This window comes from Antedon mediterranea, chromosome 8 (assembly GCF_964355755.1).
Source record: "Antedon mediterranea chromosome 8, ecAntMedi1.1, whole genome shotgun sequence".
NCBI lineage: Eukaryota > Metazoa > Echinodermata > Crinoidea > Comatulida > Antedonidae > Antedon > Antedon mediterranea.
This window is the reverse complement of record NC_092677.1, coordinates 28,172,728-28,197,711: the sequence shown is the minus strand read 5'-3', so window position 1 is coordinate 28,197,711 and position 24,984 is coordinate 28,172,728. Positions and strand designations below refer to the sequence as shown.

General features: G+C 33.3%; 2 protein-coding genes across 4 annotated transcripts in view; both read right to left on the bottom strand.

Annotated features, from left to right (window-relative positions):
* LOC140057464 (DDB1- and CUL4-associated factor 11-like) overlaps nt 1-15,464 on the bottom strand; it is a 69,307-nt gene extending 53,843 nt beyond the window's left edge. The window contains exons 1-16 of one of the 2 annotated variants that reach the window (XM_072103138.1): nt 15,277-15,464; nt 14,566-14,651; nt 13,723-13,754; nt 13,239-13,334; nt 12,822-12,883; nt 12,317-12,520; nt 11,610-11,653; nt 11,389-11,515; nt 11,108-11,165; nt 10,423-10,608; nt 8,843-8,996; nt 8,370-8,482; nt 7,339-7,378; nt 6,975-7,081; nt 6,225-6,404; nt 2,764-6,028 (exon numbers count right to left, since the gene is read on the bottom strand). In XM_072103138.1, coding sequence (XP_071959239.1) covers nt 6,237-6,404; nt 6,975-7,081; nt 7,339-7,378; nt 8,370-8,482; nt 8,843-8,996; nt 10,423-10,608; nt 11,108-11,165; nt 11,389-11,515; nt 11,610-11,653; nt 12,317-12,520; nt 12,822-12,883; nt 13,239-13,334; nt 13,723-13,754; nt 14,566-14,651; nt 15,277-15,398 — 1,599 coding nt within the window. In that variant the 5' untranslated portion in view covers nt 15,399-15,464 and the 3' untranslated portion in view covers nt 2,764-6,028; nt 6,225-6,236. Of the gene's footprint in view, nt 1-2,763; nt 6,029-6,224; nt 6,405-6,974; nt 7,082-7,338; nt 7,379-8,369; nt 8,483-8,842; nt 8,997-10,422; nt 10,609-11,107; nt 11,166-11,388; nt 11,516-11,609; nt 11,654-12,316; nt 12,521-12,821; nt 12,884-13,238; nt 13,335-13,722; nt 13,755-14,565; nt 14,652-15,276 lie in introns of those variants that run through there. The other variant, XR_011846943.1, reaches the window with a different exon arrangement.
* Nucleotides 15,465-15,632: 168 nt separating this feature from the next.
* Nucleotides 15,633-24,984, bottom strand: part of LOC140056743 (1,25-dihydroxyvitamin D(3) 24-hydroxylase, mitochondrial-like) — a 50,724-nt gene continuing 41,372 nt past the window's right edge. For both annotated transcript variants that reach the window (XM_072102219.1, XM_072102218.1), the window contains exons 2-10: nt 22,159-22,467; nt 21,766-21,991; nt 21,238-21,428; nt 20,627-20,831; nt 20,360-20,513; nt 19,228-19,394; nt 17,733-17,811; nt 17,407-17,604; nt 15,633-17,168 (exon numbers count right to left, since the gene is read on the bottom strand). In XM_072102219.1, the coding sequence (XP_071958320.1) occupies nt 17,058-17,168; nt 17,407-17,604; nt 17,733-17,811; nt 19,228-19,394; nt 20,360-20,513; nt 20,627-20,831; nt 21,238-21,428; nt 21,766-21,991; nt 22,159-22,459 (1,632 nt within the window). In that variant the 5' untranslated portion in view covers nt 22,460-22,467 and the 3' untranslated portion in view covers nt 15,633-17,057. The remainder of the gene's footprint in view (nt 17,169-17,406; nt 17,605-17,732; nt 17,812-19,227; nt 19,395-20,359; nt 20,514-20,626; nt 20,832-21,237; nt 21,429-21,765; nt 21,992-22,158; nt 22,468-24,984) is intronic.

The window sequence follows — 24,984 nt, the reverse complement described above, 5'->3', positions numbered from 1 at the left end:
TCCAAATGTCGGTTTGTGAAAACAACACACACGAGACCTTATAAATGTGGACGAGCTCGTTAGCTTTGTGATGACGTTGAAGGGCGAGATTGTGCACAGTGTGTCAATAGGGGGAACATTTAAGTGGTGTACCGTTAAGTTGTCCGTTTCAGTAGAATAAAAAATATTATGCTAAATGTACGGTAAATTCAAATAGTAAACACTGTACGTTGTACCAAACACACTATTAAACAAGCGTATAGCGATGGACCTAATGACGTTTTACACAAAAACGAATAGTAGAGATTTAGCAAATCATCCGATAAGCAGCCTCGGCAGCCAAGCGCAATCAATTTCCATTTCCAATTTATTATCAAGAGATAAATAACTAAAACAATATTGTAATATTTACAATATATAATGATTCAGAAGGCTGTACATTAGCGACTTAATCATAATGTACACATTTTAAAGACAACATTTTCTTTTTGAACTCCCACCTTGATTAAACTAGTAAGGTAAGTTGGTAAAAGTGTAATTAGTTATAAATAGTATTGGGAACTGATAGTTACTGTGAATAATTATCTATTTACACACATTATACAGACAGACATAACAATTGTTGTATTTAAAAGAGGCAGCCTAATTATCTACATTATGTACACGAGAATTACAATTCATGTTCATTTTTTTTATGAGCAAAACGAGTTAGTATGTTTTCTAAGTAGTGGCAGCATGGTTCTGGTTTTTGTTTCTAAACAAAAGTACACCAACCAACGCCCATATCTATCTTCAACACTGTCATAATAACATTATTCATAAATAATAAAATATATTTGTTAATGTCACCGTGTTAAACATTTAACGGACACAATATTACTTTGACATTAGACTAGGAGACGCTGAGACGTTGAGAAGGCAAAGAGAAAGAATCGTTTCAGAATATCCTGCCATTTAAATACTAGCACAGTTTCACTTACGGTAGTTAAATGAATTGATTGTTGCTACAGTATTGCTATATAGAATACAATCTTTGTGGGCTTCTCCACTCATCCTACGGTCTAAAGGGGCTACAAACATCATCGGTCAGTCGTGCTAACCTAATTTTGCAAGCATATTTTGATGAGAGATGAACATCACCCATATATTAAACAAAATAATCTTACACAATTCGATAGAAACAAGTAAGAATTATAAAGAGATGTATAAATGTAATAACTCAGATTCGACTGTGCTGTACACAAACACTAGGCCTAATATTTACAGCAGTCGCATGGCCCAATTCTCTAGAAGTCGTCAGAAAACTATATTAACCACCTAAACTGACCCTATGCTGTTTGACCATAAACCTTACGGATGCTGAGATACCTTATGCCCTAAACTTTTCTATCGAGATTATATTAACACACCTGACATAACAAATATTTGCCACGTAATCTAGTTGTATCTTGGCCAGAAATATTAACTAAAATGTTCTGATAAAAGTAACGAATTTTTAACCCTTTCTTGCTCTTGGAAATTTGCAGGACTTTCTTGTAAATTTGCCCGAGGACACGATAGAGTCATCTTAAATAACAGGCACTCAAATATAATCAAGTTTGTTGTTCTTATTTTAAATTCGCTGCTGACCAGCTGGAGAAAAATGAACCTATACTTAAAATTAAATTGAAGTTGAATATTGTATTTCAGGTAACGATCCAAAGGTTTGGTCAAAATAATACTACTAATAAGAACATATACAAGAGGTTTTACTAAAATAACAAGAATATAATCTCTGACAAAGAATTTAATGCTAATAACTGATCCAAACAAAATTAATAAAATAAAAGTAATCAAAAACATAAAACAAACTTTTAGTATACTTAAAATAATATTACTTTTGGTTTTTAATCTATGATCAATTGAAATTCATAGAATCGCGCGCAAGTCACGTTGCAAAAATAGGATGTACACAAGTTTACGTAAATGTGGGCATGTTGACAAACGTTATGATATGTTCTGTTTAAACGTTTCAGAGAAACGTGACTCGCATAAAGGAAGAAAGAAAGAAAGAAGAATAATACAAACAAAAGATGATTCAATACAATAACAATGAGTTATCCGCATATTGCGGATAACTAATAATCTATCTGACACAGAATGTATTAGTAATAACAATAGCCTAAGCAAAATAACAATAGCCTAAGCAAAATAACAGTAGCCTAAGCAAAATAACAATAGCCTAAGCAAAATAACAATAGCCTAAGCAAAATAACAATAGCCTAAGCAAAATAACAATAGCCTAAGCAAAATAACAATAGCCTAAGCAAAATAACAATAGCCTAAGCAAAATAACAATAGCCTAAGCAAAATAACAATAGCCTAAGCAAAATAACAATAGCCTAAGCAAAATAACAATAGCCTAAGCAAAATAACAATAGCCTAAGCAAAATAACAATAGCCTAAGCAAAATAACAATAGCCTAAGCAAAATAACAATAGCCTAAGCAAAATAACAATAGCCTAAGCAAAATAACAATAGCCTAAGCAGCAAAATTAATAAAAGTATATAATCAAAAGACAAAATTAACAAACCTTTAGTATAAAAATAATATACAGAAATGATTAATCAACTGATGATAGCTAAGCACGAACAAATCTAAAATATGTGTTTATGAAAAATTGAAAATTATGAGAGAAACATAATAATTCACAACATGAAAATTAAAAAAGGAAGGAGAGCCACGCAATGACTTAGTCATGTATAAGCAATCTATCATTAAGTGTACATAAATCTATTTCAATACACAACCATAATATTGCTATTCTATAAGTTGTTGTAACTAAAATATCTAATATACGTTTAGTTAGTATTCCATTTAAATTGGAATTCTACATACAACAGTAACTCACTGAATCATGTACCAATTGCAGACTCTGCCACAACTAAATTAGCTACCATACTTATACCGGAGATATTACTATCTCAATTAGTACGTAGCCTCAATGTCAACCACTAAATAATATTGACATTCGCCTATTTGCTTATAATTGAGGCCCACGCCACCGACATTTGCGAACACACATTAGTCAGGGATATTTTGACGATAACCGTGTTTTAAAGTTTAAAGTTACTCGTAAATTTCTAAACGATTAAGTATCCACAAATAAAATAAATGTAAAAATGTAAATGTATTTATTCGTGGACCTCAAGCTTAACTGGAAACTTAGGAAATTCGAATTAGGCCCTCCACGGACACACGACAGCCAGCAGTGCAGCGCCTACCAGGTCAGCACACCGGGAGACGATCCCCTACTCTTTTCGAATAGTGTAACAAGTTCTTTAACGTGTACTATATGTACACAGGATCAACGGTTTTACATCCCATCCGCAGGATGGGAAAATGAGAATAGATGGTACAGATAAGCTCGAACCCATGCCTATCACATGCTAGTTCGATATTATTATTACACTATCACTCTATACACCACCCGACGCGATCCAAGGCGGTCTCCAATCCAGAACACAACTGGGCCCAACGCTGCTTAACTTCAGTGCTCGTACAAAAACAGGTGTTTCAACGCAGTATGGTCGTAAATAACTCGTTATTAAATAAGATATGTTGTTTTTTTAAAGTGAAACAATCAAGGAATGATCGAACCAAATGTTTTTCTTTATTTTCAATAGCAATGCTTTGTTGTAGTGGTTTAGGATGATGTTATGTTAAAACAAATTAAGTATTGCAACGTCACAAGTTGAAATGGAAGGGTATACCAAAGGATTTCAAGTACATAAAAGCATTGAAGCACCCAGAGAGTGTTGCTATATCAATCAATAACAATTCTTATGTATGTTTTAATTAAATATTATATTATATTAAATCTTTCAATATTTGCTTTTTTTTTCAGCTTACCACTCAACAGATTGTATGTGATATTTTAAAAATCAGATTGTATCTACTCGTCTCGTCCAAATACGATCAAATGCAAGCATGAATTTCATCAGTATAAAACACGCGACATAAGTAGAGGACTTAGGAATGCGGAGAATCGCTTGTTTGTCTCTTATCATTATTGCAATATGGTCAATCACCCTGAAAAAATCTCTTCCAAAATCGATTAGATGAACTGTTGTTTACATCCACGAAACAATTCTTCACAATTTTATTGATTTTTTTGTAACAAAAAACAACCAAAGGTAAAAGATTTTTTTTTTATTACAAAATTCACTTAATAAGTAACCTCATTTTGTGAAGCGCCATCGATCCGACGTTGTCTTTTATTAGCTGGATCATTTATTTGTGTTCATGTATTGTTATATGCTGTTATTTCAGTTATGTTGGTACATTTATTAAATGATTGAAATCAAACGCTATTGAAATTAGATATGTTTTTATTGATTTGTTAACAAGAATTAAGGTATTATCAACCTCACGTACCAACACGCGTCGTACATCAACTCGAACATTGTTAGCAACACAACCTAACGAATTTAGGGAAAAATACATACTAATCCTCATAGACAGCGAATAATAATTTAAATGCTAAAAACTGTACAGATTCCTGGTAAGTGAACTCTTTTCTTATTTACAATGACAACAATCCTACGTAATTGAGAATTATCGATCAAGACACTAACCTTATGTGATTCATGTTATATATTTCATTATTTACAAAATCACTTTACATTATTGTCATAAAATACAATTAAAACAAATTCAACTTTGTAAACATTTGTCTTATCTGGCATTTTTAGTTTTAGGCAGTGAGGCTTTGACATAAAGCGTGGTACCCACCCACTATAGACACAATGACGTAACGTAATGCAAACGAGTTGACCAATGACAAGCGACAGTTTGAATAATCTATCGCTTCTGATTGGTCAAGTCACTTAGATTGTACTTACGTCCTTGCGTTCCATCTCTCGTGGAAACCAAGCATAATGCAATTATTATTACCATTAACAATAATATTATTTTTTTATTCTCGACGCGATAGAAGATATTATCATCTCATTAAAGTTAAATATAAAAACATTTGATTGCAGCGTGAACAATATGCATCTATATTGTTATGATGGGGTAATATGCAATATGATGGGGTAATATGTAATTATGTAAATGCAATAACTAAAAGGTTATGTGGTTTGTTTCAAATAACCATGAATGTAAAAATAATAAATAATTTGTTTTTATTTCAGAAATTTCTTTTAGTGAAACCAATTATACCCGATAGCAATTAGCTCATATCAATAGTATGAGGGCATTGCAATCCTAACAACAAAAACACTTTAGGTTACAACATATTTATATTCACTATTGTGAATGAGAATACATTGTCTGTATACTGTAGTATGAAAACATTGACAACGTGGTAATTGGATAAAACTCTCAAGAATGATGTATGCCGAGGTGAACTACAGCATAAACCTACATATGTAGGGTATACATAGTGGTTTAATAAATCTATCAAATATGATATGTCATCATAACTGAATGAATTACATAAGTGAATCAGGTTACAAAAGAAAGAATAAACACGCGGTTTTATAAAATGACTATGATTGTGTTTTTTAGAAAAAGGGATTAGCTGGTGATTAATGCTTTGTATATGTGAGCTTATTAGAGAATTTTAGTCATTTTTTGTAGTCATACAAACACTGAACTAGTTTGAATGTTTTTAGGTTAAAGGTTAAAGTATCTCTGACTTTACTACAATCTACGAAATTTAAACAAGAAACTGGACCAACAATCCGCCACCCATCACCCAAAAAATGCAGTGAAACACAGCGCCGTCAACAACAATTGCAGTGAAACACAGCGCCCTCAACCACACAGAGGTGACGTCATACCACACTGTAAACAGAGCGTTCGCAAAACAACACAGTTGATTTTTATGTTGTTAGAATTTGCCAGGTAAATACAATCCAAATTTTATCATGGTGATAGAATGGTATTTAAGAACGTTGATAGAATTGGCCAATCAGATGCCAGTGTAGGAGAATGACCATGATGATAGAAATAACTGAGCGTTGTGATGGAAGCACATTTCAAACAAGAAATCCAATTGACCTGATAAAATATAATGGTTTAACATACTTATAATGTAAACCTTATTTGATGGTAGCACCTCCATTTAAAGAAGCACATTGTCTAGGAAAACACAATTTACTGCATTTTTATTCATTATGTAAATAAAATGCACTATAAATAATAAACAGTGACATCCATTGACAGAACATAAAATGGGTAATAAATTGTTACTTACATGAATATCTCACTATAGGTCTAGAACAGAAGTTACTCTAAGTCTTCTACTAGCAGATGATTTCATATCGTCATTATCATCATCGCTATCATCGTCACTTTCCCCAAGTTCTCGTTCACGTTCGTCTCGGTCATAAGGCTTTTGGCCGCAGTATTCCCAAAGGCCATGTGTCGAATCCCACTGTAAATCAACATTAAATATGGGCTTAGACTATAAAGACTAACACATTAAAGGTACTTAAATGCCTGCAGTAACTTCACGTTGAGTAAAGTAACGATTGTTTTTGTTTTTTTTTATTTCACCCAGAGGCTCCTCACAAGGCACTGGCTTATACCCTTTTCACATCTGCATAAATTGTCACAACTTGTAACAAGGTTTGATCTCCCGACTTATTACATGTTTTCACACACGCATACACAAACCTTGTGAAATCTCTGGAGGAAAGAATAGTTGCGCGCTATTTGATTACTATGATTGGTCCGTAAATACCAGTAAGAACTGGGAACATCTCGAGAAAAAAAACACAGGCCTTTTGTAGGTATGATTTTCTTCCAAGATTTCACAAGGGACCCCTGTGAAATCTTGGGGAGATTTTCCACAAAATTTTCTTCACACTATGTAAACCTGGTTACAACTTGTTACAAGTTGTTACATTTTGCAGATGTGAAAAGGGTATTAAAGTGATATTTTGCTTATTTTGTACATAAGGAATTTTGATAAAACAAATTAAAAATGTATAAATGTACTTACAGATGTACTAATAATGTTATTGTCAAATGGGTGCCAGGAAACATCTCTTACACATCCTTCATGACCTTTCAATTTTGACACGACCTGACCTGTCAGCACGTCGTATACTTTAAAGCAATACAAAGTTAACTTCATAATTCTATTCATGATGGATTCAGTTAATTATATGATCTTGATGATGATGATCTTGATGATGATGATCTTGATGATGATGATCTTGATGATGATGATCTTGATGATGATCTTGATGATGATGATCTTGATGATGATGATGATGATGATGAAGTGTGTTAAAATATTATAAAATTCACATTATAAAATGTGGAAAATAAAAGTTTTAAAAATTACAAAAGTATATACTTACTGACAATAGCTCCGGTTGCACATCCAGTGTAGATATACCGCTATAAATAAATTATTTATGAACTGATTACATTTATTTATGCATAGTACATATGCTACAAAGCATACTGTTTTACACAAAATAATTGTACAGTATTAAGTTGGAAAGAACATTATTAAAGATTTAAGGTGTTTACTATTTTTAACAAGCATTTATGTTGGTTTAAAATGTTGCAATATTCAGAATAATGTAAAGCTCTATCTACAAAATGTACGCATTATTGTGCCCATCTACCATATTTGGGTATATCACTACCACATTTGGGTATATCACTACCACATTTGGGTATATCACTACCACATTTGAGTATATCACTACCACATTTGGGTATATCACTACCACATTTGGGTATATCACTACCACATTTGAGTATATCACTACCACATTTGGGTATATCACTACCATATTTGGGTGTATCACTACCACATTTGGGTATATCACTACCACATTTGGGTATATCACTACCACATTTGGGTATATCACTACCACATTTGGGTATATCACTACCACATTTGAGTATATCACTACCACATTTGGGTATATCACTACCACATTTGGGTGTATCACTACCACATTTGGGTATATCACTACCACATTTGGGTATATCACTACCACATTTGGGTATATCACTACCACATTTGGGTATATCACTACCACATTTGAGTATATCACTACCACATTTGGGTATATCACTACCACATTTGGGTATATCACTACCACATTTGGGTATATCACTACCACATTTGGGTATATCACTACCACATTTGGGTATATCACTACCACATTTGAGTATATCACTACCACATTTGGGTATATCACTACCACATTTGGGTGTATCACTACCACATTTGGGTGTATCACTACCACATTTGGGTATATCACTACCACATTTGGGTGTATCACTACCACATTTGGGCACATCACATTGTTTTAACTAGTTTGAGAGTGTAGACAGAGCTTTAAGTTATAAAGCACAACTTAAAAAACATTACCTGTCCGGTAGTAAAAACTGGAGAGAAGTAAGAACGAACTAGCGTTTGTAAAACAGCATGACCTCTATATGTCATCAGTGATGGGTCATCCTTTATAATCTTCTTTCTATTGGCTGAAATTTATTTATTAAAATATATATAAATAAAAAGGATAGTTACTGAAGGAATGACAATGGAGATATAAATAAGCAAAAAGCTTGATCAAAACTAAAAGTTAAACAGCCAGAAATCTAAGTATAAGAAATTCTTTACTGTGAAAGTATATGGTATATACAAAAAAAAGGCAAAAGCTCCCTCAAGGGCGTAGCAAGAAGTAAAAAACAGATGAGGCAAAGATGCTTTAAATATAATTAACGATCTCTGCTGGGGAATTTGGGTTGGTAGTGAAAATTGAAAATTTCAGATGAGGCTTGTGCCTCGTCTGCATCATGCTGGCTACGGCCCTATTCCTATTCAAAGATGTTGAGTCTTACATCTTCTTGGAACAGGCTGCCACCTATAGTCCCAGCTCTGCTGCGCAACTGCCTTCTTTGCTAGGTCCACGGTGTCCTTTGAAGCAAACTTTCTTAAATCCCAAAGTTTAATACTTTGATCTTTTGAGTTGGTTATCAAGTATCTTGAATCACCCTAGTGAGAAAGAATAAGATTGTATTGTAGCAAACAACTTGATACTGTGTCATACCACTACATAAATAGAAATAATCAGAAAGAATAAGATTGTATTGTAGCAAACAACTTGATACAGTGTCATACCACTACATAAATAGAAATAATCAGAAAGAATAAGATTGTATTGTAGCAAACAACTTGATACAGTGTCATACCACTACATAAATAGAAATAATCAGAAAGAATAAGATTGTATTGTAGCAAACAACTTGATACAGTGTCATACCACTACATAAATAGAAATAATCAGAAAGAATAAGATTGTATTGTAGCTAACAACTTGATACTGTGTCATACCACTACATAAATAGAAATAATCAGAAAGAATAAGATTGTATTGTAGCAAACAACTTGATACTGTGTCATACCACTACATAAATAGAAATAATCAGAAAGAATAAGATTGTATTGTAGCTAACAACTTGATACTGTGTCATACCACTACATAAATAGAAATAATCAGAAAGAATAAGATTGTATTGTAGCTAACAACTTGATACAGTGTCATACCACTACATAAATAGAAATAATCAGAAAGAATAAGATTGTATTGTAGCTAACAACTTGATACAGTGTCATATCACTACATACATAGAAATAATCAGTAAGAATAAGATTGTATTGTAGCTAACAACTTGATACAGTGTCATATCACTACATACATAGAAATAATCAGAAAGAATAAGATTGTATTGTAGCTAACAACTTGATACAGTGTCATACCACTACATAAATAGAAATAATCAGAAAGAATAAGATTGTATTGTAGCTAACAACTTGATACTGTGTCATACCACTACATAAATAGAAATAATCAGAAAGAATAAGATTGTATTGTAGCTAACAACTTGATACAGTGTCATACCACTACATAAATAGAAATAATCAGAAAGAATAAGATTGTATTGTAGCTAACAACTTGATACAGTGTCATACCACTACATAAATAGAAATAATCAGAAAGAATAAGATTGTATTGTAGCTAACAACTTGATACTGTGTCATACCACTACATAAATAGAAATAATCAGAAAGAATAAGATTGTATTGTAGCTAACAACTTGATACAGTGTCATACCACTACATACATAGAAATAATCAGAAAGAATAAGATTGTATTGTAGCTAACAACTTGATACTGTGTCATACCACTACATAAATAGAAATAATCAGAAAGAATAAGATTGTATTGTAGCTAACAACTTGATACAGTGTCATACCACTACATACATAGAAATAATCAGTATATATAAAACATTAATAATTAAGCATGACCTACTACATTAAAATTAATACAAAATACAATCCATAATACAAGTCAGGGTTAACACACTTTAATGTATTTATAGTGGTCAATTTTATTCTATTAAATCTAAAAAGTTACCTTTGAATCAACAAATGTGAGACCATCTGTATGTCCAGCCAAAACACCAACCGGTTTTGGACAAACTTCAGTCAAGCAACGTCGATCCCAGACCTTACACATGCCATCATCCGCACCGGAATATATGATATGTGACGAGCTGTCAGCAAATACAACAGTACTGAGGTCATCAGCATGTGCGTCTATCTACAATCAAACATCAACATGCTTAAACCTCTGTCCACACAATCAAACAATGTTGACAAAATAAAAGTGTGATGTGCCCAATTATGGTAGTGATATGACATCACCATTTATTCTTTATTGACTTTCACCATACGTTACAGAATTGTCATATTAGAACCCATAGGAAACAAATAAAAAAACACAACAAAAACAAAATATAAATGTTTACAATAAAAAAAAAATGATATGATAAGCCTAAATAACCTAAATGTGCACATCACATGTTTTGTCACATAAAGTTTGATATTGTAGACAGAAATTAATACACTATCAAATAAATAATTTATTTATTATTTTAGGAACACACAGGGTTGCCGAGAGAGTGATGGCACTCCGGTTTACAGCACAAAAAGGTGCTCTACACAAACGTCGTCATGAAACCATTGGTCAAAATATAATTGAAATACAACCTTCAGTTTATTGCTGATGTGTTACAAATAGTCTTTTTGTTCTACCTTACCTTCAGAATTCTTTCTGCCTTTTCTCTGTCATAAACATAAATACATCCATCATTGGCTCTGAAAATTTCAAACAAATATTCTGTGAGCATGATTTAGAATTATATTACTGTAAATGTAAGTTTTTAGATCTTATATCTAAAGATCATTATAAACTATCCCAATTCATTGAATCAGAAACTTAAATAGATTTCATAAATGTTGGTCATTTATAAAAACACAAATAAGAAAATCAATATGAATATAATTGAAAATGTTAAATATATTTGTATAATTGTCATACCCAGCAAGAACCTCTCGATTGTCATTTGAAAAGTTGATTGTAAAAACACAGAAATGTGAATACTCCTCGGCGTTGAGTTCCAGTGCTGTATGCGTTTCATAGTCACCATATATATTACACAGATGAACTGAAACATAATAATAATGGTTATTGATCAGAGATGTTATCAAAAGTAAGCTAGTACTTAAGTAGCAAGACAGTGGAAATGCTACTGTACTTACTTTTATCTGACCAACTTGAGTATATCAGGTAGCAACCATCCGGACTAAATAAACAAGAAACAAAACAGTTAAAAATGAAAAGAAACAAAACATATTGCAGTTTAATTTTACAGAAAACTTTAAACTCTATATACACTATCAAACGTTATGTGACAACAAATGTGATGTGCCCAAATATGGACATGATGATCACTACCATGTTTGCAGGCTACATACTGTTGTGTGGTTCCAACAGAAGAATGTCTTCCCTGGTTGCAGATATCCTTGTTTTGGAGGAGTTGACTTGTATTCAGACAGTTAGTAGATAAGAATAATTATCCAGGTACCTTAATACATTATCCAGGTACTCTAATACATTATCCAGGTACCTTAATACATTACCCAGGTACCCTAATACATTATCCAGGTACCTTAATACATTATCCAGGTACCTTAATACATTATCCAGGTACCTTAATAAATTATCCAGGTACCTTTATTAAATTATCTAGGTACCTTAATACATTGTCCAGGTATGTAAATACATTATCCAGGTACCTTAATAGGTCTAGGTTTTGTGTTCAGACAGATAGTAGATAAAACACATTATCCAGGTACCTTAATAGGTCTAGGTTTTGTGTTCAAACAGTTAGTAGATAAAACGCATTATCCAGGTACCTAAATACATTATCCAGGTACCTTAATAGATCTAGGTTTTGTTGACATACCTGTAAGCTGTGTCTATGATACTCCAACCTATATCTCTTGCAGGTATTTCTCGGATCTGTTTAAATTTCCCATTTGTTGTATCATAAAGTCGAATAAATTTATCTTGACAAGCTGACATGAACACTGTTCCATCCTTTGAGTATGACCCACAAAACACTTTAGAATTATATGACTTCAATACTTTCATCCGATTTGGTAAAAAACTGTTACAAAAATAAGAATTTTTGATTAACAGTGATCTCTACTGCAGTGTATCAATTCAAAACCACACACCCATTCAGTTGGAAAAATGTGTGTCCATAAAAGAGTATTATTCACACTTACAGATTTTCATAATTGTAAATGTTTTTTTTTTTTGTGAAGGTTTTAAAAAAGAGGTCTATTGATATTAAGGAAGTTGATTTTTATACTGAGCATGCTATATGCATATAAACAGTTAAAAATCACAATATTATGTTGATTGAAACCAAAATTAGTATCATCAAATGATAAAAACACAATTACCTAGATACGATTGCACACTTGTCTCGTCTGGTAAATCCTGTTCGACTATCATCATAAGTTCTCTGAAAGAAAATAAAACTTTTAAACATTTCAATCTACTTAATTACTACTGTCAGTATTTCACCACTGTACTTTAATTATTTTGTTTTTGTGATATTTCAATTATTGTTGTTTTCTTCTTTTTTTTGTGATGCAACAGTCATATTCAACATGTATTTTTCTTTTAGTATTTTATGTTTTTCTATTGATATCTGTGACAAGCAATGTCAATTTCAAAGTTATGTGCTTGACCAAATAAATTGAATCTACATCCACAGCCAGACTTATTCTTATATTTAAAGAGAATTAATTTTGAGTCAAAGTATTGACATTGGATTTGTCTTTATTCATAGAATATTTAATGTCTTGAATTCTCACCTTTAGCAATGTTTTTGGTATTGATTTTGTTGCATATGGATTCTCATCATATTTACACCTATTGTATTGCAACACCTCTTGTTTATAGTCACTACTCTGAAATAATCAAATTTGAAAATAAATTAAATAGTTCTTCTTGTTTAGAGAACTCCATTCGAACAGACAGTGTGTTGAACTTTGACCTAATTCAAATCTTCATAAGCATGGCAATAATCCCACTTTGTCAATAATACAGGTATACACAATGATGAAGCAGTTTTATGTTTATCTATTGCAAACTCTAATGCACTGCCTATATTATAAAACTAGTTTGATAAAAAAAAGTGATGTGGTTAAATATGGTAGTAATATGCCCAAATATGGTAGTGATATGATATCATCATGTCCACATATAGGTACATCACATTTTTTTTTTTTCAAGTTTGATAGTGTAGACAGAACTTAACATATTATATAGTTAGTGAAAAAGGGCTGTAATACTTACATCTATTTTAGAAGTATCTGGATTTAAGTCAGCTATAGGAATATAAAGTCATAAATAAACAATTCATTAATTTATTTCCATAGACATTTAGATAATGATGTAATAATGAATAAAAATTGTTAAAAAACAACAAAAATATAACTAAATATACAAATTAAAAGAAAAAGGAAGAGAGCATTATAATAAAATTCAAAATTGTTATTAATCAATTTTGCTTTGGATGTTAATAATTATATTGTATCATATCATATAGTTATACAGTAGAAATCCTATTAAGGAAACACCTTTGGACTCTCACATGGGTGGCACCAGAATAGGGGGTAGTTGCACAAACATATATTGCTGCTTATTTGATTTAAATAGAGGAGGGAATACTGTATATGTACACTCATCCTCTTTCTAATATTCCAAGCTGGCGATTACTGATCATGAGAAAAATAAATACTGAACTCTATCATTTACTCCTACAATGGCACTCTAATAACATAATACAATGGTAAGATAATAAGATAATACAATGGCACTCTAATAACATAATGCTGTGCATGCAATATTAAGTTGATTTTATTTGTGTGCTATTTGCTTCTCTCTGTGTTTTTTAACATACTTTAAATTGTTATTATTGATTGTGCCTTTTTGTGCTTTTTAAAACGTTGTTATGAATCTTTGTATACCACAACTAAATGAATTTCCCTGGAGTTTGGGATAATAAAGTTTTATTGAATTTATTAACCTATCTATGTGACCAAATATTGCATTGTCATTTCATGGTTTAAGCCAAATTCTTTTGATTTCTTTTGATTTCATTTAGCAATAGGCTAATGAATAATAAATTAAAGCTACCTTCTGGTCTACAAGCTGCAGATCTGTCACACTCGCTATAATCATCATCAAAATGGCGCACATGTCCTGTAAACTGCAGTCTTCCACTGAAATATAAATTGTATATTCTGTATGTTATTATATTGCGGAAATAAATTAAATTAAAAATTGAAATCATAATATCGAAAAACATAATTTAAAACTAGGCCTAGCATTGATTATTTAGATATTTTGACGCAAATATGTATAGAGAAAAAGATAAAACACAATAAAATGATCAGGTAAAACTAATGTAATTATGAAGAAGATGTAGTGTAGGCCTAGTATTAAATTACTTTTTATAATCACTTGTTGCATATGCATGGTTAGATTTATAATTAAATTATTGTATTGATTGTTCAGTGCACTTCAGCAAACTTTAGATTTAGAAGTGCGTAGCTTACTAGCCTACTAGACCAGGAAGGTAATTTTACAACTCCACTCCCAGCATAGTAGTAGGCCTAGCTAGGCCTACATATATTATAATACGCCAATTTTCAGTGGTGGTGGAGCCTGGCCCTAGATTGGCTACCGAATACCCAGGCTACCTACTAGAAGTCTAGCTAGGCCTAGCTAGTCAATCTCGTCTGATCCTCACTCTAGGTACGTAATAACTTATAACTAGGCCTAGGTCTGGCGCGCCTATATGCTAGCTAGCCTAGGCTGCAGGCAGGCTAGAATAGAAGGCCTAACCTGCGGAGCAAATATGCAAGTACTGCAGCGTAATCCTGGTAATCATGGTCATCGTCTCCATCATCATTTACATTATTACTTTCGTTTTCTGGATCATGTTCGTTTGCATGACGGGAACCCATTTTAAATATTAAAATAAACGAATTATTTTTTTCTTAAAAACAGTCCTAAAAAACAGTGGTGTCCATCTTGAATGTTATTGTTTTCATTCGCTTAAAGTTCGCCCTCTATAGTTTTCAGGAAGCGCAGTAATGTAGATATGGGGCGCGAGCTGTGCCATATGCGAATATGTACGGTTTTTTTGGTGTAGGAAATACAATGCATACAAATCAAATAAACCACATAGAAAAGTAGTGTTTAATTGACAAATAAAATGCTATTTATTTTGTTTGAATAGTATAAACATGTTCAATTATACGGAGAACACTTTCCATAAACAAATTGGGTTCCATAAAACTTTACTTGCAACTTAAGCATAACACATTGTGTGGATTTCAGCTTTTTAGCTACGAAAACCAATTACAATGTGCATATGTTTACGTACTATTAAGTAAATAGAATGCGGTATAAAAGTTGAATAGATTGGAACAATGAACATATACAGTATACTTAAACGGTTATCGCAAAACGTCTTATTATTTCCTCCATGGTTATAGTAAATCTATGTATTGTGTACCGCGCGCGCCGGTATATATCAACCAATCATCATCCTTGTATTTCTCCTCTTAAAATACACAATATCATATTAGGAATGTAATTATAAAGCCATCGTCCATTATACGTTTTAACATTTTACAAGTATTTACGTACATTTTTGGTTAAAAACTAATCAAAATAAGAATATAGATAAACTTTTAAATTTAAATTAAAAATGTAATACAATAAATACAACAAACTTATTAAGAATATTATCAAATAAGAATGATAAATCAACCTAAAAACAACAAATTATGATTACGTCCATTACGTCATAACTAATTTGAATATGCTAATCAAGTCACAAACCAAACTATAATACTGTGCATAATTAGTCGTTATTTAGTATGATCTTAGTAGAAATTGTTATGGTACACTGAATAAATATGTGTTTATTTTTATATATAATATTAATATATAACTAAAGATAAAACATAAGAATCAAAATAATGTAAACTTTACATAAAAACCCAAAGAAAATATACAAGTCGGTTTCCTTTTTATACTAAAAAATTTCTTTCTTTTTCACATATAAACAATATATACAAAATGCGATTATTGATTGAATGATCAATTAAGTATTACTAACACTGATACGTGATTATTAATAAGCTGCTATAAATAGGTATACTGTGTATTTTCTTTACCTTGGTTCTTACACGCGCGCGTACAATAGCTGCACTAATTGTAGCGTTCGAACGCACGCTTAAAATATCTACTTTTTCCGAGTTTCGATGACGAAATTTACACCATCTGAAAGAAGCTTTATATGACATGTAGGTCTACTATTAGCTGATATGTATGACGTATTTTGATGACGAATTTTCCTCTATATAAAATAATATTTTTCATACTGTAACATTTAACACATTTTATATATCTTTTTAATTATAGAAATAATTACAATTTTTGGTCTCAACAAATTTTCATTTTACGTTCTTGCTTACATTTTAAGCAACGAATCACACTATTAAATTCCAATATAATACGCTTGCATTGTTAGTATTTGAGCATTTAACCACATAAAGCAATGTAAAACATATTGAACACTAGAAACTAAACGCTTTCTTTTTCTGCCGTCACTACTACGTTCGTTCGACGAATTTATATCGGAGTGGAACGCTGGGAGCGTTTACGATTCGAAATCGAAGGTCCATATCTTCGTGATGCCATTCCACCTTAAATTTTCTTATAATCTGAAAACAAAAATTAAAAGATATTTAGCATGCATGAGGTGCGATGACGCCGTGGTCGCGCGTAAGCCTGCGCGTAAACTTGGTTTCCATGTCATTAGGACGCAATGTAATGACGTAAAGCGTACCGATCAATCACTACACGATTGCATCATCACCCCGTCATTTTGTAGCTTTGTCAATTTCATCTAATTTGAATTAATATTACAAAATCTTGAGTCGAAATGACCAGCACACATACCTTTGATAACATCAAATACACCGAATTTTCTGCAAGACGTCTTCCGATGCACATGCGCGGTCCATGTCCGAACGGAAGTAGAAGATGGGGATCGATTTGTTCTGCCGACTCCTTCAGCCATCGTTCAGGTCGAAACTCTTTTGGTTCATCTATATATTCCTCCATAGACCCTGCTACCATATGAACTCGGATCAAGGTCTGAAATCATTATTTTATCGATTATTTGTAAAATACTTTTTTTTAATAAAAGAATTAAATTGTTTCTTTCGTCTAAAAATTAATTGAATAAAAGATAGGTTTTTTTTCGTTTTTAAGATAATACTTACATCAGCTGGAACGGTATATCCGCTAAGAACGACATCTCGATCTAACTTCCGACTTGTACCGTCTGTAGTTGGGAACATTCTGAAAGATTAACAATTATAATTTAAGTATTAGGCCTAATTTACACACGGCAATCTAACATCAACATTCTTGAGATCCGCGCTAAAAACATGTTGAAAACCCTGATCGAGAACACGATTCGAGATTGCTGTTGTCGTTATACGAAAAAGTTAATAGAGAGGTCTCGCAATCTTACGAATACGATAACGAAAACGGATACGTCACGCACACGTATTCGTAAGCCATAAAAAAATCTGTTTCGCATGGCAACGGAATATTGAGGCGCGTCCAAAATATGACTGCGGTAAATTTGAGCGAAGCGCAGGTACGTGTTGCTTGGTGCTTGGCTGCCTAGGCCTAGCGTAACATCAAAGCGAGTGAGGACTTTAAAAACTGCTATTTATCAAAATTGACTTGGCATTTTAGTAAATTACTTTAGTAAATTACTTTCAATAAATCTATAATTATATTATAATCATGAATCATTCCTGATTCAAATGCAAAATGTGCAAAATAGATCAAAAACTATACTCGTTTTGTAGTTACGAATATGACTGGTGATATTCGTCAACACGAATACGCTTTACGAATATGAAATGGGGATCAGCTCAAAAGTTTCACAAATGTGTGACGTATCCGTTTTCGTTATCGTATTCGTAAGGTTGCGAAACCTCCCTTATTAATTAATATTACGCACAAATTAAAATCAATCAGATAGAGTCATATTGTATCGGCTTTCCACGAAAGTATATATTTATTATATTTCCTTATAGACCTATGATGCGAAAGCAAAACTAGAACGATAAAGTTGTGATCATCAGAAAGTCAACGATCCAAATCAGTAGTTGACCCAATTTTAATGATACTCATTTCGTGTTATTTTTTCAACTCTCCTTGGGTCAAAAAGAAGCAACGAATCAGTAATTTCCTGTAGATTTTTAACTTGTTCTGTAATTTAAAAAAAATAAAATGCATTTATTCTGGCGATTGATTGTCCCAAATGAGGACTCGTCTCAGCGCGTATCCCTACGGGCCTTTCGTATCCTCGCTGAACGCTGATCTAACGCGATGGTTCTAGGTTAGCGACCCACAAAAGCCAATCAATGAGATGTGAGAACCTTTGGCGGGCACACGTTGAATCAGACCTTGCCAAAAAGCATTTTAAGATAATTATTTGATTTGGTCACAACTGTTTAAATCCATCGTTGTTAATAATTATATTTCAAATTCCGTAGTGAAATCGGTTTGTTCAATGTGTTCAAAATGGTCGAATTGTATGCATTGCGGTATTCATTTATTTCGGAATCTCTGGTCTTGTAAAATTACGTATTAATTAACCACGCAGTAATTTACGGTGTCCATGATAATGGTAACTTGACAAATAGGCCTACAACTATTTATTTTACAATTAGTGATATAATCAGCATGTTAGCTTACCTAAACGTTTCTTTAATACACGCCTTTAAGTATGGGACGTCCTGTAAGTGATCTGACGTAATCGGTTCATTCTCGTCTGCCATACTGATAACCTCCTGATACAGTTGCTCTTGTGCCTCAGGGTTCTTCGCTAATGTGTACAGATTGAAAGCAAGTGTGTGCGACGTCTGTTTTTGAACAAAAAATTAAATAATTATTGTAATTGTAATTGAACAAGTAAAAACTAACGAAATTACTGTAGTTAAACACAGATAGTTTGTTGAAAATTAATGCTGTTATGCTACTTTATTAATATTCTATTTTTGTTCAAGTTTGGTTCCCATTAGCGACTTAACGCAACGTAAGTGATTTGACCAATCACAAGCGATGAATTATTCGAACAGTGGCTTGTCATTTGTCAACTCGCTGCGCGTTCGTCTTTGCGTTGCGTCTCTAATGTGATCCACCCTTATAGTTTTCTAACGATAAAGCGAAACTCTTTGAAAGTCAGAGTGGCCGTCTTTCTACTTGTTTCCGGAGACGTGACCTCTTAATTAACTGTCCCTTGTCAACAGTGTGTTATATTGTGTGTTGGTAGCACAGGTCATTTAAAGAAGACTAATACCCCAATTGTTGTGAGTCACCAAAATAGAAACAAAGTGGTACGTCTCCGGAGTTTCTCGACGTTTTGAATGGTCATAAACCCCGGGGTGTCTCCGGAGACACTCCGGAGTTTTGGTGTGAAAGCGGTAGAAGAATAGTATAGAACTTAAGCTTGGTTCCCACTAGGACGCAATGCAATGAGATAAGCGCGCGACGCAATGCAAGGAGGTAAGCGCGACGCAATGTTTAAGCGCGCGACGCAATGTAAGGAGATAAGCGCGCGACGAAATACAAGGAGGAAAGCGCGCGACGCAATGTAAGGCGGAAAGCGCGCGACGCAATGTAAGGAGGAAAGCGCGCGACGCAATGTAAGGAGGAAAGCGCGCGACGCAATGTAAGGAGGAAAGCGCGCGACGCAAAGCCAGGAGAGGTAAGCGCACAACGACCAATGTGACCAACCATTTTTTTCACGCAAATTCCTATCCCTTATGTAATAATTTAGGATAATTCCTACACGCGAAATATGCCGTATAATCTGTGTTAAACATACCGTATCAAGAGAACCCATTAAGAGGTCCTTGCAAAGTAACGTTAGTTCATCTAACGTGAAAGCTTTCCGTGACATCAGTGATTTCAAAAACACATCTTTATCATCATTCTCATTGTTCTTATCTAACGTTTGTTCTATGCATTGCTTTGAAACCCTGAAAGTAAAACAAAGTTTTTATTTAAAAGATAAATATTTTGGCACATATGGCGTTTCATACATGTTCTACTTGAGCTTGTATGTTGTATCAAAAAAAAACTCACGACTTACTCGAAAATGCAATCTTGTGCGGCTGCAAACTTTTTCCATCTGGAGGTAGGTATATTGAGTTTATATAAAGGTAAACCGAACGTTAGATCTCTTAGGCCAACAAAGAAATTGATAACGGATTTGATAACGTTATTAGCCATGTGGTTGTCCGGTAGCTGACTATTTAGTACGCCTAAACGATTGTCATAAACCACTGCCCAACTGTCTATGAATATAAACAAAACAATTGTCAATAAGTCATTCATATTTTACGTTAAGAAACGCTGAATGCAAAATTAATGAACATTATAATGTGACAATTACGCTAAAGCTTGGTTCCTATTTGCGCTGTCGTCGTTGCGTAAAAGCGTGGTTCCCACTAGAAACGCAACGCAAGGACGTACGCGCAACGCACGTGAGTTGACCAATGACAAGCCACTGCTCGAATAATCCATCGTTACATAATTACGTTGCGTCACGTCCTTGCGTTGCGTCGTCTCTAGTGGGAGCCAGCATAAATATAACTACAGTTTGAGAAACAACTAAAATTTGTTTCTTATTATTATTGTTTGGGACCTTTTAACAATATAAAATGGTATTATTTATTACATATTATTATTACTTTAACTTACTTTCTAGTGCCCATTTGTAAATTTCATTTTCAAATCCTTCGATTTCTCCGTTGTCATCAATCACTGTGTTCATATGAGTAACAAAATCGTTTGCTACTTTGTTAATGACTGGAATAAACGAATTTACACTTTTGGGATTCATTATGGTTTTGGCCATTGGCCGTCGCAATTCTAACCATTTCTTTCCCTCTCTAAAAATAACAAAATGAATAAGTATGTTTAAAATAATTGGGCCCTAAAAAAAATCAATAGCGTGTGGCGCAGTATGTTGGACGTTGGATTACTGGTCGTGAGATCCTAGTTCGAATCCAACTCTCGCCGCATTGCTTTTTGTATACTGCAAGACACTTAGATCAAACTCTGTGCTGATTGCTGCATTAGTATGGAGTATGTTTACATACGTGTATGATCCAAAAAATGACCGAGGTAATAATGTGCTTATTGATCCACATATCAATCAATAAATAACATCAATCAATCAATCGATTACTAAACATTCACACTAACTAATTATTAATTAACACTTACAAATTTGCTAAACCAATATTTTGTTTACGTTGTTTTCTGTAGTGAATCATAGGATCTAAGGTCAGCCTTCTTGGACTTGGCCCCTCCTGCTGAAATAGTCTCTTCACGTCCTCTGGCTCTAGTATGTGTACGGCTGTCTGTCCCGCTATGTTTTCTTTGAAAATTTTACCGTATTTCCGAAATCTTTCAATCGTTGCATCGTGTAATTTTTCCATTGAATAGGGACCTGCACAAAAAAAACGAGTTAAAAAATAATATAAAAAATAATATGTATTGATGGGCGACGTTAATATTTGTTTTAAATCACTGTAGGCCTATGCGTGGATACAAAACAATATCAAATACAAATTCTTTCTGTTGATACAATTTCTTAAACATTTAAAGTATTATTACCATATGTATAGTCTAATAAAGAGCCGATAATTGGCCATCCCTTTGGTCCCGGAATCTCTTCATAACTCTTTGCTTTTGTCGTAGTTTGTTCCGTTTCAGACTTTGCTGTTAGGCTACATACACTTTCTTTCATATGTGTTAGTGTGTTCTCGTATTCCGCCGGTTCTTGGAGTGTTTCTATGGCTGGCATGCTTTTGCTACGATGTTGTTGGCATGCATGACATACGGCATTCGGCGGCGGCGGACGCGGAGCAATAATGACACGACATGCGGCTAGCCGCATATGACCGGGATTCAACATGTTTGTTTCTAAAAAAAGAAAAACGAGAAATAAATTCGTTATTTAAAAGCTTAATTTAAAAGCTTAATTTAAAAAAATGAACAAAACATAAGCCTCTAAAGTATACAAACTTATTACAGTATATATATTAGTAAGTAGTGTACTAAACACGACACGAGTCATAAATATCTAGCGCCACCAGCGATGAAAGCATGTAAAACTTTCCAGCAATAAGATTTCCTCATCTTGAAAATGTCATTAAAGAGAGACGTGTATGAATAGATATATAGATTTGATTATAGAAGACCTATAATCAAATATATAATATTTTTTTTGTCTTATATATATCGTGACGATGTTTACGGATGCTCGAAATATCTTTGAAAAAGAACAGGCGGGGGTACGAATAATGTCGACGAACTGTTTAGTTCCATAATAATCTACCGACACCTATTATTAAGTTTTCCTCACACACTACACCTCAAAAATATAATTTACGGTCTTGAAATAAACTTTGCTAACTTAAACTTTCATGTTGTAGATTAAGAATAACTGAACACCTTTTAACGAACATGGAATCAACTTGATGAAAATTAAACCGATATATATTTTTCGAAAAACTTTAAAAAGGTTTTTGTATTGTTCAATTATTGAATACTATAATTTATAAACAAATATTCTTTATCAAAAATGGCACATCGTATGTGTAAATTTGTATTTAAGATACCGCACTAGGTTCAATGCTTAGCCTTTCACACCTGCTGCTAGGGTGAAATCATCGATACTTCCTGCTCACAGTAACTAGGCTACACATCGACGCTGAGTACTGTCAGTCTTCGTAATCCGCCGCCGCACAAATAGTGCATCATATCAGTTTAATAGCATTGTACCCTCTGGCCAAAGGGATTCCCATTGCTTTCATTAACGACGCTGTAAAGATGGTATCTGTGTGGTTAAACGCTTGATACTGTTGCGACGACAGGAAATATTCACTGTGTGAGAGAGAGAGAGAGCAATCCGAAGATGTCAACCAAACGCTTTCTATTCTTTGCTTTATTATCAGAAAGAAAGATATTTTCTGGCGTCTTCACCTGCCCCTCGGCATGTTGACATTTTAATTTTTGTTCAAATTAGTCCTTCGTATTCATTTGAAGTCAATGAACTACATTGGTTAAAACGCATGGTTGATCCTAAATACAAAGCTGCTTCTAGCTAGAATCAATCATGGCGCAGTGGACCTTGTTTGATCACGCGGTCGTTGCCATCCACCCTCACAAGTACACGCGTTTACTTGTCGACGCGCTAATGTATCATCGTCCACATTTGCGTACGTTTACCGTTAGTAACCGCTTTAGGAAATGAACTTGGGTATCAATAACATAATATTAATAATACATTGAAATTACCGATTGGATAAGTCAAGACTAATCGAATAATATTAAGTTGTTCAAATCATCGTGGCATAGTAGCAATGTCAACAAAGGATTACGATATCAATCAACCAGTAAATTAGTGACGTCATTGTCACATTGACTACACACTTAATGTTCTTGTTTTTTTTATTTCTATAACACATTCAACTACATTTAGTAACATCACCTAATTAATTATTCCGTGTGACGTCATTGTCCCATTGGAATAAACTTTGATGTTCATGTTTCTGAACTTAACATTAAGTAACATTGCAACTTCGGACTGTGTGACGTCAGCATGAGATTTAGTATAATCGCCATAATTACTATGATGATATCAATTTGTAACAGACACTAAAGATTGCAACTATTTATAACTTTTAATATCATAGAATAATATATTAAATTAAATTTTATTGTACGTAACTCTATTGAAGTATTGCAAAAGTTTCGAACTTAATTTGAGTTCACCAACCAAACACTATTATCACTATCTCAAAGTTTCTCAAGTTTCCAAGTTCTGACTAAAATAATCAACGATGTGGAATCACAATAGAATCACAATAGAATAGCCTATTTTCCTGTTCTATATATTGGTTGTTGTATTCTTTTGTCATCCTCTATTCAGTACTATTCTACCATGATAATAGAGTGACAATAATGGCGTCAACTAGGCGCTCACAGGGGCCTTATTGAAAACTTTTGGTTGGTTGCGGTCTAGTTCATCTTCCCCCAATTATTATTTTATTTTTAGGACTAGTTTTACTTATTTCTCTTATTTATAGTTGCCGTAGTTTTGCTTTGATCATGTACAAATCCGGCGATAAATGAAACACCTCAGCCCCTGTCGTTGTGGGCAGAATTAGTGACATTTATTGGTGGCAGCTAAAGGGGTATTTGCTAAACCCCTAAAACACCGCGCAAACTCCTTCAAACCACCACCTACTATTGAATAGATCACAACTAGGCCTAAATCTATAAAAGGAGAGACAATTTATGTAGACGATTTTAAAATTGCAGTATTGTAAACCGTATACTTGGTTTTGTAGAAATAGAGATATAGAAGGAGGCAATATTTGTCCTAAAACTATACATGGTTCATTAAAAGTGCGTCAGAATCTAAACCAATATTTT